The 13413-nt window shown below is 42.8% G+C and overlaps 1 protein-coding gene across 1 annotated transcript; it reads right to left on the bottom strand.

The window, feature by feature from the left end:
• Positions 1 to 8933: 8933 nt before the first annotated feature.
• LOC147632836 (jasmonoyl--L-amino acid synthetase JAR6-like) lies at positions 8934 to 11783 on the bottom strand. Its single transcript, XM_086806940.1, has 4 exons — positions 11355 to 11783; positions 11097 to 11198; positions 9970 to 10856; positions 8934 to 9803 (listed from the first exon to the last, which is right to left on the bottom strand). Exons 1-4 carry the CDS (start codon positions 11651 to 11653, stop codon positions 9175 to 9177), a joined length of 1917 nt encoding a protein of 638 aa, XP_086663066.1. The 5' UTR covers positions 11654 to 11783; the 3' UTR covers positions 8934 to 9174.
• Positions 11784 to 13413: the final 1630 nt, after the last annotated feature.

Genomic DNA, 13413 nt, shown 5'->3' with positions numbered 1-13413 from the left:
AGTTTCTCTGGGATGTCAGGCAACTGGAAGATATTAGGATTTGAAGTAGTTGTGCATATCACAACATTAAGCTTATCTTCCAATCATGTTGGCCAAAAGTGTGGAACATGGGGCACTATTACTTTAGGGCCATCTATTGTGACAAGGAATGTGAGAGGTGGAGAAGTTTTGGAGAAATCGCACAAGATCCAAAGGATATGTCTGATAAGCCTAACTTACTATCCTTTTTGGGAGACCATGAAGTTTAAAGACTTCCTTGAGATGAATATTCCAGCAACATCAGAAGCTTTGAAGGTCTTTTTTGCCAGTATAAGGTGATCTACTTTGGTAAGTAAGTCCTCTACTGCCAGAATGGAGTCATATCCTCCTTGTACAGTGGGGAGACTTGTGACAAAATCTATACTAATGCACTCCCACTTCATTTGGGGAATATCCAAGGGTTGAAGTTTCCCAGGCATCTTGACCCTTTCAGCTTTGATCCTTTGGCATGAGAGACATTGCTTCAAGTACCGAAGGACATCATTTTTCAAGCCTGCCTAATGAAATCTTCTTCTTACGGCATTTAATATTTTTGCATAGCTTGAGTGTCCACAGTAGGACTATCATGAGCTTCATGGAGGATTAGTTTCTTTAAAGCAAGATCCTTAGGGATACATAGCTTGTCATTGAAGTAGAGGCTTCCTTCATGTGTGGAGTATCCCTTGATTAGATTCCTCTCTTTCTCTGAATTTCCCCCTTATTCTACTAACTTCATCATTGTCTGATAATCTGGATCATGAGATGAGACTTCTTCCACCTTAACCAGTATGGAATTATTTGCCATTGAAATTACACTTAAGAAAGACTTGTAGCTAAGTACATTTGCTACCACATTATCTTTCCCATGGTGGAATTTGATGTCAAAGTCATATTCTTGTAGAATTCTAATCCATCTCCTTTGCCGCATATTGAGGTTAGGCTGGGTGAAGATCCACTTCAGACTTTTGTGGTTAGTTACAAGCTGGAATTTGTCCCCAACCAAGAGATAATGTCTCGATAATTTGGGGCAATGAACAACTCCTAAGAGCTCCAAATTGTGGGTGGCATAGTTTGCTTCATATTTCTTCAACTTGTGGGAAGTATAAGCGATTGGTCTTCCTTCTTGGCCTAACACACCACCAAGTGCTAGACTACTTGCATCAATAACCACTTCAAATTCCTTGGTGAAATCAAAAAGTTTCACGACTGGGGCAGAAGTAATAATGACCTTGAGGAGCTGATCAAAACTCTTTTGATGGATTGGCAGCCACACTATTTTGCAATCCTTCTTAAGAAGATCCGTCAAAGGTGCAGCTACCAAGGCATAATCTTTGATAAAAATCCTATACCATCCCTTGATTCCCAAAAACCCACGAACTTCACGAACTGATTTAGGGGGTGGCCACTCCAGAATATCTTTAACCTTGGCGGTGTCTACTAAGATACCATCTTTGAAGATGATGAACCCAAGATACTCAATTTGATGAGTAAAGAAAGTACATTTTCTCTTCTTGGCATAGAGTTTGTGTCTGCGCAGCAATTGCAGAACTCTATGCACATTGATTTGGAGTAGATTAAGATGTCATAAAAAAAACAAGCACAAATTCATCCAATTTAGGACGGAATATATCTTGCATTAGGCGGTTGAAGGTTGCAAGAGCATTGGTTAACCCAAATGACATTACAGTAAACTCATAGTGGCCATAACGAGTATTGAAGGCTTTCTTGGGTATATCTGCTTCCTTGAATCTGATCTGATAAAAACTAGACCTCAAATCTATTTTTGAGAAAACTTTGGCCCCATGAAGCCTGTCAAGAAATTTGTCGATGCGAGGGATAGGATACTTATTCTTGACAGTGACTTGATTTAGCCCTCGATAATCTATGCAGAGGCGGAGAGTTTCGTCCTTCTTTTTTTGGAAAAGAACAGGTGCCTCCCAAGGAGAGCTACTGGGGTGCACGAATCCTTGCTCAATGAGTTGGGAAAGTTTCTCTTTAAGTTCAATGTCTTCAGGACGGGACATTTTATAGGGTGTTTTTGAGACGGGTTGAGCTCCAGGGATCACCTTGATTTCATGATCGACCTCTCGAGGAGGCGATAGCACTATAAGCTCGTCAGGGAAGATGTCAGAGAATTCTTGGAGCTAAGAGGGTTCTGTCTCCTTACTAGGTTCAATGGCTTTGTTGAGCTTGACTAAGAAAACTTGCTGACCCTTATGTGCTCCCTTGAGAAGATTTTTTGCCTTGACTACCCTAGATTTAGGTTTTTGTGTTATCCCCTAAATGGATATTACTTGGCCAAGCTTATTTTCAAAAGTGATACTCCCTTGGTTACAGTGAATGCTAGCTTTGTTTGCAATTAACCAATCCATCCCAAGGATTCCATCATAAATTCCTAATGGCAAGACTCTAAAGTGGCCATGAGTTTGCTCATTACCCAGCTCAAAATCAAGGTTTCCTACAGAGTAGCGAGATACTACTTCTTTCCCACCACTGGCTAACTCTACAGTCATTCTTCTAGCTATTTTTTGACCCAAGTTTAATTTTTGCAAACACCTAGGAGAAAGAAATGAATGGGTACTGCCACAATCAATCAAAAGCTGGGTTGACTTACCGTGATGAGTGGCTGGGGTTTGGATTACACCAAATTGTTTATTCGGACCTTGGTGTTCTACTACTGCATGGACGGTAGTGCACTCTTCTTCAGCCATTTCCAAGGTCGGTTCTTCACTTATAATGCAGGCGGTCCTATAGTAACTGCTCCTCCGCGGCCTTTGCCCAACCACCGCCTCTCTTACACCTTGGTGGATAGGGGTTCCACGGCCTTGATTTCCTCTGCCACCTTAGGGAAATGATGTTGCCATCTTGGAACAGTTGGCCCTAAAGTGTCCCGGCTCATTGCATTCAAAACAGAGAGGGCCTTCACTGGAAGAACTAGCATACGAGGGGGGGACAAAAGAGTTGCTTTGCCACCCTCTGTTGTAGTAGGGAAAATTCTGTTGGGGTTTCTTGTAGGGTTGATCTTTAGGATTTGCCTCAGGGTAAGATCTCTTTTGAGGCTTAGGTTTGTCAGTCCTCATTTCTTTCACAAGGGGCTTTGCTCTTCCTGAGGTGTGCGAATCCCATCTATAGTCACACAGAGGTGTCGGCCCTAGGAGTACCGCGACAAACCAAAATAAACGGATCATCTTCAACTTTTCAATCCAACGAATCCGCTTTAGGTCGGTAGTAAGGTTCCCAATTCAATCCGCTCGGATGAAGAAATATCTTGGCCCACAACGCAAGAAATCTCTACTCCATCCTCTTTTGATACGAGAGAAATGGGGGAGGGACATCTTCTCTAGTATCTGCACCATGGTGTCATGGAACTCGAAATTTGAGGAGTGACTAGCACTCTTGAAGATGCATTGGAAAACTAGAAACTTCGAGTAGGCATCTTCTTCTTCCTACAATCATTCAAACATCAATTCAACTTATTTTTAGTAAGATGTTTTTATTAATTAGCATTATGTTAGATAAAACATACATTGTAAAATAGTCCTTTAAATGGCAATTCCTAGGAGCTAAGATCGGCTCTGATACCAATTGTAAGGTTCTCCCCTTCCAAAATAGGGAAAACCTAAAGATAGTCTACTAAGTCTTTAAATGGCAAGTCCTAGGAGCTAAGATCGGCTCTAATACCAATTGTAAGGTTTCCCCCTTCCAAAATAGGGGAAACACTTAAGATAGTCCACTAAGTCTTAACTTGGAAAAAATTTCCTATTCATCGACACCTTGACCATGCAAAGATTGAAGGATACGATTCATACGTAAGACCTAGTCCTATCCCGCACAGGGGGAGCATGATCTTCTAAAAATCAAATCACCCATATAGGGTAATTGATCATAAATTGGACAACTACTAGTCTTGATTTCTAGGATAACACTTTTTTCCTCATCCATGCAAGGCACAGCTGCCACTGGCCTAGTCTTCTAGAATAGAATTTCTCGAGAACCTATTTATCTAGCGTAGGGCTTTCACTTAATCTGTTGGAAAGCTACCTGACTAATCGGGTCCACCTGTCCGTAGGAGGATGGTGCCATCGGGGCATTAATCCATCCTCCCACTTTCCACCCTACTCACGTGTCTATTTTGTTTTCTAATTAATTCTACCACACTGTTTGACATAAATAAACATGCTCCTTAATTAAGACCCTTTTCACAAGGTTTGTCAAAACAGCCTTTTTTCACAGTACAATAATGCCAAAGACAAGATTTATAAAAAAAGTTTATACATGAATCAATTCCATACAAGCCAAACCCGCTCTCTTATTCTTTTCTTTTATACTGCCGATGATCTCAAATTTGGCCTTCTAGCCTCTACATGCTGGGCAAAACCCTACGGGACCATACACCTCATCGTCACCCGTGCTGGCGAGGACTCAAGCTTGCCTATCACCCTCTCAGGCTCTGTGGCTCGATCCTTTCGCCCCTCAGAGGGATGTCTGTGCACTAGGGTGGGCTTATTCACTGCACAAGCTTGGGCCCTCAGAACTAGACAGCATCATAATCTCTCACCTCAATCGGCGAGCCTTATTCTCCCAATGGTATGAGGGATACCACGACGTCACCCGATTACACAAGCATGGAACGGAGTTAGCATCGAAGCCAAGAAAAACTTGCACTCTTTCTCTTAAAGATAACAATTTTAATACAATTCATTGAATACAGCATCACTTCAAGTCATAGCTTCATACAATTTTATTTCATTATTTTAAAAGGAAAAGATACACATTTATTAGCACTAATATTATAACCAAGCTAACCTGGACACCATTTCCTTGAGGGGCTTGTAACAGGAGGGTTGGGGCCACATTAGGAGCATCTTCTCTAATCTCATTGTTGCACGCTCCTCCCGAGGCAATATTCTGGCGTTTCGGGAATGGTGCCATCTTGGACGTCATCTTGTAGGGCTCGTTGTCGCGGTCGAAATGCTCCAGTCGGATCTCAATTCCGAGATCCTTTGCTCACCATATGAGCAAAAGACCACAACACATGAACCCTCTCTAAGGCCAAAAGCTCTTGCTAAAGTCCACGCAAATGAGGGGGAGGAATTTCTGTGATGTCCTTAACAAAAATGTTTTGTTGAAGGGAGAAGGGTGCTATTGTAAGTCTCTTCACACGTGGGGGGGGGGAGGGGGAAGGGGGGGGAAGAAGAGTAATTTGTGAGATGTCCTTAACAAAAACTTTTTGCTGAAGGGAAGAAGGGTGCTACTGTAACTCTCTTCACACACGAGGGGGGGGGGGGAGAAGAGTTAAGGACACTACCTTCTAAACAAGGGTGGAGTAGAGAAAAGTTGCCTTATCTGAAAAGTGGCAAATGAGGGGGTGTTGAGAGAGGGGCGGTAGCAAGGGGCGGCTGCACTGCAACAAGTACACTGTGCAGGGATAGATGGCGATATAGACAGTGACACGGCAGAGTATATGCTACAGAATTGCGTGCTGTCCATGGAGCACCCCAGGGGTTTATATAGCTGTGGGGTACGGGTGTGGGCGCTGCGCAAGGCAGTGTCGAAAGGACGGTGTGCCAACAAAGGCTGTGGGTTAGTGGCCTCCATGGCTCTAGGGGAAAGGTATGGTGTAGGTTAATAGGGGAAGGAGTGGTACGCATGTACCTTATCTGGTCAGAGAGGTGGCATGGGGGGACATTGACCTTTGGTTCTTGTGCGGCCATCATACGCGCACCCTAGTAAGTGTGTACGGTCTCTTTTTTGGGACGGGGTCTCCAAATTTGGGGCGTCGACCTCGATTTGCGTGCCAGACCGCCTGGGGGGGCGATTTTTCTTTTGTCCGGGATGTTCCCCTTGGTCGTTGGGGTGCAGACTGTTGGTCAATCGGATGCTCGGTCATACATTATTAAGGTTTAAAGGTCGTCGCTTTTTAACCAAAAATAACCAAAATTTGCGTATAAGCTTGTTCTTGTAAGCCGAGTATAGCTAGGACATGATGACAGTGATTTGGAGTGAGCAATTATCGGGAAGGTTTTCCTTTCAGTATTTTGGATTCTGCAGGATAACTAATAGTTTTGGTATTTTGGTCGTGGTATTTACTACAAGATATTTTTGTACTTTGTTAGCTGCTCACGTTTACTATTTAAGGTCTTTAGATAGTAGAAATGAAATCAGCACATACCTCCATCGTGGATAGTGTATTGGTGATGATACCCTCACCTGAGATTTTTGTCATCAATTCATTGAGAGTATATACGAACTTTTTCTTCTTTTTCTCGTGCTGCCGACAATCTTTAGCAGAATGTCCTATTTTATGAAATCTGTAGCATATAAAGATAGACTTCTTGGACTTGTTATTTTATAATGGAGCTACAATTGTTGTCATTACCTTTTTTTAGTTCTTTTTTTACTGCTTCTGCTCAATCATTTTAAAAAGTTTCTTTTGGAATGTCTATCAAAGTTTCTGTTCTGTATATAACAACTCGCGCAAATCGAGTCAATTTTTTCTTGAATTGTGGAGTGTTGTGATAAATCTGCCATAACTGAAACTAAAGAAATAACAAATATTTATGATGAGAAGAATGGTAAAGAATACATTTCTCATTGTTATAGTGTGGTTACAATTATCTGGAAAAAGAAATTTAACACTCCAAAGACATGTGAACCTTTATACTTTCTATGCATACAAAAGATAAACTACTTAATTTAAAGTGAAATATTAAATAAAGAGAGAAATAAAAACTAAGGTTAGAATTTAAGAGTTGTTATTGCAATACACTACTACAAGATCTTTTATTCCCGACGCCTAGTTTTGACTGTGGCCGCGTCATCAAAATGAGCGTCGAAATAAATGTCACAAAACTGAACATCGAAATAAACATCGTTCAAATAAAGGTCGAAAAACCTCCATGATTATGTCAAAATAGGCATCGAAATACTGATTGAAAATAGCATTGAAAATTTACTTTTTTTATTTTTTTTGTGACTTCTAAAAAAATTTCAAGTGTTTTTGGTTCTCATAGTCCTTATCAACATAGTTTTTAGTTACTTTTCAAATAAATACAAAGATATGTAATAATAGTTATAAAAAATAAAAAACCAATATTTTTTTACCAAATCTTGCACTAATGATCCCAAATACAAGAATATATGTAGTAATATTTAGAAGAAATTATGACAATTGTCTCCTAAATCCTCATTAATAGTCCCAAACAAGAAAGCTATGACAAAAACCAAGTATTGCTTGGCAAATAAAAATGAAATAAGATGTTATAGCTCATCATCGACTCTCTCATCCTCAACTAGATCCATGGCTCCAAATACATCTATTTCTAGAAATACCTCTCCATCTGCATCTTCGTCAATGGGTGTAGCCTCATTTGTTGAAGTAGAAGGTGGTTCATCCATGTCGTCCCCTTCTATTTCAAGCATTAGAGGTGGTTGTGTTGAAATTTATTCTTCTATTTTAAAGTGATGGCCACAAAATTACCCTCAAAGGGCAATTTGTCTTACGAGCCCTTTTTTTCAATACTCTCTCTTTCTCTCTCTCTCTCTCTCTCTCTCTCTCACACACACACACACACACACACACACACACATGAGAAATTGAGTACGCTCTTTCTTTTCCTTTTTGGATGGATGAGAAAGAACATTGGGTTGAACCATAAGGGAGAGGAGAGGAGAGGTGCAATTGGGAATTATTTGAAAGAAAGTAAAGGTTGTAGTTAGGCAGGGGGATGTTAATTAGGATAGATTACCAGGGGGAGGATGTAGTTCAAATAGGGGCCTACAATGAGTATAAAAAGAAAATCAATGGAAGTGAATTCAAATGCTGGCAAAAGTTCTAAGGTGATTTGACTTAGATTTTTTAAAGGTTGTGATGGAAAAAATTAAACATTGCAAGTATTGGTGGATTCTATGGTGTCTTTCCCATTGTGTTCCCCTGTGTCTCTCTTTATCTGTCTCGTCTGAGGCATGTTTGGAGATGTGGGAGCATGTAATGCGGTGGAAGTGGGTGGCCAATGAGCATGCCAAGATCTTGTGGGAGTGCAAACATCAACAAGGCTACCACTCAGAGGCATCGTGGCCAGGCCGAGTCTCATCTCGGCGACCACCTTACTCTTCCTCCCTCATGCACTTTTTCTCACTACTGTAGGGTCGGATAATGCAGCTTGATTCTCTTTCACCCTGGCTCCCCTGGATTTCTCTTTTTTCTTACCAAAATGAGATCACGAACAACACCCAGAAAAGGAGATCTCTCTTTTGCTAAGCAGCTAGCATTAAAGAAAAGGCACAATCCTTTGATGATGTGCATTGGGCCTTGGATGCAAGAAATGCTTTGCGAGAAGAGCACTCAGTCTTTGAATAGAAGTACGAGGCCTTTGAGAAAGAGCAAGAGCAAGGAAAGGCGAGAAAGAAAGGAAACTATCCTCGGATGAGTGTTGGTCCTTTGCAAGCCTTAGCTTATGCTATTGGATCCAGCTTTGTGTACTTTCTCCTTGGTCTTAATCTCCTTCTACAACCCTTAAACAAAGGATGTATCACAACACCTAAGCATCTACTAGATCTTTGAAAACTAGTCACAACCATGAGGCACGGTGCCTTCTTAGACTTACCTAACCTGCTTGCCCAAGCAGCCAGTGAGCTGGGTAGCCCAAAATACCTGCAATTATATCGTACAGATTTTCACATCTATTGATCAGCACAAGGCATTGACATTCCGCCTCCATGGGAAATTTTGCTACATTGAGAAAAAAATACATGTGGAGACGGATTGTAAATAGCATTCGCGGATCAAAAGGGATTATTTTTTCAAGTAGGGGACCAAGAAGCAAGGGCATAGACATGATGACCCCAAACTACTATGCATGGTCGATGGTTGAACCCTAGCTGTAATCAATACCTTAATCGGGCATTATGTTGCATATTTGAAATTTCGGATTGACAACAATCCAAATGTTAGGAGAAGAGAAATCGATTGTATTTACACACAGTGAAGTACCATTTGCAATAATGTGATAATAAGGTAGTAGACATGTGCCTCGTGACCTTTTTTAGGTAGCGAATCTCCCTTTTTGTACATAGATCAAACCACAGGGGGAGGACCTGTGGATAAAATTAGCCTCAAATGAGAACTAGAACTCAGAAGGTCAAGGAGGTGGTTGGCTAGTGGAAGGTGGCTGAGCTAAAAAGGGTCACGGAGGTGCTATCACGGAGAATGGAGAGGATATCCGAAGAGACAATGCAACGAGGTGTTTTATATTGCGTGATGGCCGCCCCTTTGGATAAGAAGCGATCTAGAAGCATTGAGAAGGTTCCAGGACGGACCACACAGAGCTCGAGGGCGCCAATTGTACTCATTTTGCGAGAGGTGACGTAGCCAGGCTCAACAAACGCACAGTCCATGAGGGTGGCACATTCTGCAAGCCATTGCTGAAGCTGGGTGTCTTCAAGAGCATTATCCTCTCCACGTTGTTGCTGTTGTTGTTGTTCATGTGGGTCGTGCGCACATGCCCTGTTACGGCCGCCACGCACCTCCCAGAAGATGACATAGTGTCCGGGGGCTGTCTTTTGGTCCGCGTAGCTTGTGTAGTCTACCAACTCAATGGCCCTCCCACTCACCTCTCTGAGCCGCTTGGCCGCCCGGCTCACCACCACTTTCAAGTCCTTCTCTGTGTTTTTGTCGATGTTTATGTTGAGCACCACATTCTTCCTGCACACATAGGCAAACTGTGGGCATGCATTGTAGAAGCCCGTCACCCTCAACACGTCCCCGAGGCGATACCTATAGAGTCCTGCGCAAGCAAATAGTTAATGGGTGATCAGTCAACTAATTTCAAACGTTGGCGGCCGGTTAATGCTTGATTCCCGCCCACGGCGTACCGATGCCGCAACCCAGGCATGTGATTATTTCGTCATCCACCAACGATTAATGATCAAGAAAGGAGGCGGCTTGCTTACCCCATGCGGTTGTCATGACGATCTCGTACTCTTGGCCAACTTTAACTTCAGTCAGGCCAACAGGGGAGCCCTCCTCGTACGCGGCAGTTGAAGAGGGGCCACTAATAGCTGCAACGGCAGGGACGTCGTCAATGGCGCTCATGGACTTCCTGGTGGTGCTCGATCTAGATCTGTGCAAGGGAATAAACTCGAAGAAGGCCAAGCTGGGAACAATAGTGAAAGAAACGTTGCTGGGGCGGCTTGACCTTGGGTTTACATTCACTCCAATCCAACCCTCTGTGGCAGCATAGTCAGCGCTAACCAAGGGCACCTTGGAGCCCGCATAATGCCGCAGCTTCTCCACATAGGCCTCCATCGCCCCCGTCATTATCGAAAGCACATATTTACACCGGGGCCACAGCACCTCTATCACCCCATTCCAATCTCCCACCATCAACTCTCTGCACTTCAACGAGATCACCTCTGCTAGCTTAGGATCAGGGCTTACTACATCGCCCATTGCAACCATCAGCAGTGAATTATCTGTGATTTTAGGGTTCAATTTCCCAACCCTAATGTCTTCGCAAAGGTCTTGCCACTCATTCTCCAAGGTTCTCAAAGCCTCCACTAATGTATATGCAAAAGGTGAGCTTAACACCTCCACTTCTTGACTGTACAGAAGGCCACACAGTAAATGGCAATACATTGACTGCCAGCAATCTGAGCCAAACACCACCTCGTCTGGACTGCATGGCCTCACGCCATTGCGCTTTTGCCTCAATTTAAAGGCATCACTCCTAATCATGTGCGTTGTTGCAGTCCCAGCCTTTAATCCTCCTTTTGTAGTGGAGAATTTCCCACAAAATAGGAACTCCAGTATTCGAGCTCCTGGTGCGGTTGGATACACGCTGCATATGGATTGTGTAATTAGCCACAATGAATTATTAAAAAATAAATAAAAAATTGGAGGATTGTCGAGCACATCAAAGCAATAGTGTGGAATAGGGATCCACAGGAAGGAAGAGAAAGAAAAACAGCAGAAACTGATCATACACACGCGCTATATGCAAGAGGTATCATGAGTCGAACAAGCAATTATATATACGATCTACAGGTAAGCTACTTTAATATTGCAAGTCTCAACTCACCGATCTCGGAATGCAGCAGCAATGCTAGCCACCTCCAAGGTACCTGCCTTCAAGCCTTCGTGGTAAGGAAGGTATTTCTCTCGTGCATCAGTAGTTCCGGAGCTGAACAGATCAGTGCAGTAGCTGAATCTCATTAATACATGGTAGATATAAATTCACTTTGGTATGTTTTTTTACTGATCATATGAGTGAATTAGAGAGCAATACGATCGATAAGATTAGATTTTGAATGGAATGTCAAGCTATACTCAGATAAACCTTAAGCAGATGGCATCGATGGGAGACGCCGTAAGAATGGAGGAGATTTCACCATCCACGATCCTCTGTATGTAAGGCTTCAAGTCAGCGTGAGTGACCATAGGCACACACCTTCTGAAAGTGAGGGGATCAATGTGTCCGTTGGGCAATCGGAAATTACGGAGATACTCGCAAGAAGCGTTCTCTTCCAGTATAGAATTGAGCACTGATTCTTGAACTTGAGCTGCATTCGCGGTGATTTTCTCGAATCTGACGATAGTGGGCTCAAAGCCAATATGAGGCAAGGGAAGGCCAGGCATTGTAGTGATCGAGTACGTAGTAGTGGGGCTAATTGATTGTGGTTGGAGCGTAACGGGGATTGTGGGGTGGCTAATTTTGTGTGTGTGTGTGTGTGTGTGTGTATAATCGCGAGTGTTTCACGTGCGATGGTTGGAATTCCCTGGCTGCTGCTTTTACAAGGCCCTGTGTCATATAATAAGCCAACACGGGAAATGTTGGACTTTATTTATTCTTCTAGTTTTCTTCATTCAGGCCTTCAACAACACCGACCACATACATATTTCTCCGTATGAAGGATCCCAGGATTCCTAAAGGTGTGCGCTGACATTGGCTCCGGTTGAGTTCGAAGTGCCAAATGGCATATGAGAGAAGGGACCACGTGTATTTTCCTGTGTGTTTCTCTACGTTGAACATGCGGATGGCGGTGGCCCACATATTGCGCTTTTTGTACACACACCATTCGTGGAGGAGGTGAACTACCATTCGTGGAGGAGGCCGTCGTCTCAACAAGTACCGACAGCCTCGCCCAGGTTCTCCCCTTCTCCTTTGAAGGGTCCTCGGGGTGAGTCCTATGAAGAGCCTTGCGAACATCAGGGTCAAGCTCGTCATCTTCAGAGAGAGGGTCTGGCTCACGGCCACGGTTTCCTCGTCTCATGATTCTGCCAAAAATTTATATATTATTGAATTTTTATTTTGATATCATCCACGAGATCCTAAGACTTAAGAGGTTCGGAAAAACAATTTCTTAAACAAGACAATGATCTTATTGGAGATCTATAACATATGTCCCGATAACAGATTTTTCTTTATCGGATCGTTCGTAAACAATCACTTATTCAACAAGGAATTTTTCTTCAGAAAATATTTTTATATTTATATAAAAGTTGCAATATATACATAGAGCAGCTCGACTCTAGAATCACCGCCTCAGTCGTAATCGCATAAAGAAGCGAAACTGCGAAGAAGACATACCATGGTATACACGATTCATTACACAAAGAGGTGCTCTAATTCTATTTCTTGGGATAAAGCAGCTAAGAAGTCTAAAAAATCGGCATGAAGTTCTGAAGTTCCTGGGTGAATGATCACAGAGTAGAACGTGCTGAACAAGCCTTAGTCTTATTAGAATCACGACCAAGGAAATATTTGCCTGAGCCTCTGACGTTGACTGGTACTGATGTTATCTTATTAGAATCATGGCCAAGGAAATATTTGCCTGAGCCTCTGACGTTGACTGGTACCGACGTCGCTCAAGAGGATCAGGAAAGTAAAGACTCTCAAAATGGCGAGCGAGTCTCACTCTGCTCATTCGGGTCATAGCAGAGTTGATGAGGTGATCAAATGCAAAAACTATCATATCCTGACTCTGAGAGAGTCCAGGAATTCCAGATAGGTTCGGGGTGTCCATCTATAAATTTTCAATTCAATTTATAAGTTTTTCAATTTTTGAAGTTCATTCACATAGTATTAACAAGTGAAAAACATTTCTTTCATAGATTTCCATTAAAATTTAGGTAATTTCCGCTCTGATACCAACTATGAGATCCCACTGCCCCCACCACGCACCCGACTCCCGGTAGTTGACAGCGGAAGCAGCCCCCATGTGCAGGGCAGGGTTTCTCACTCGGGGCCTTGCCCACGAATGTCCGGGCACGAGACTAGGCTGGTGGTCACTCGGAAAACCGAAACCGAGAAAATTTTCCATGCTCGGAAAGCAGGGATGATTCCACCTTTTTGAATTTTTCTTAACAAGTTTTAACGAGATCAAAATCTAAACTAT

The sequence above is a fragment of the Cibotium barometz genome, chromosome 13 (genome assembly GCF_041138505.1).
Source record: "Cibotium barometz isolate CiBa-2024 chromosome 13, ASM4113850v1, whole genome shotgun sequence".
Lineage (NCBI taxonomy): Eukaryota > Viridiplantae > Streptophyta > Polypodiopsida > Cyatheales > Cibotiaceae > Cibotium > Cibotium barometz.
The sequence above is the reverse complement of the archived record's forward strand: the minus strand, read 5'-3'. Positions and strand labels throughout refer to the sequence as shown.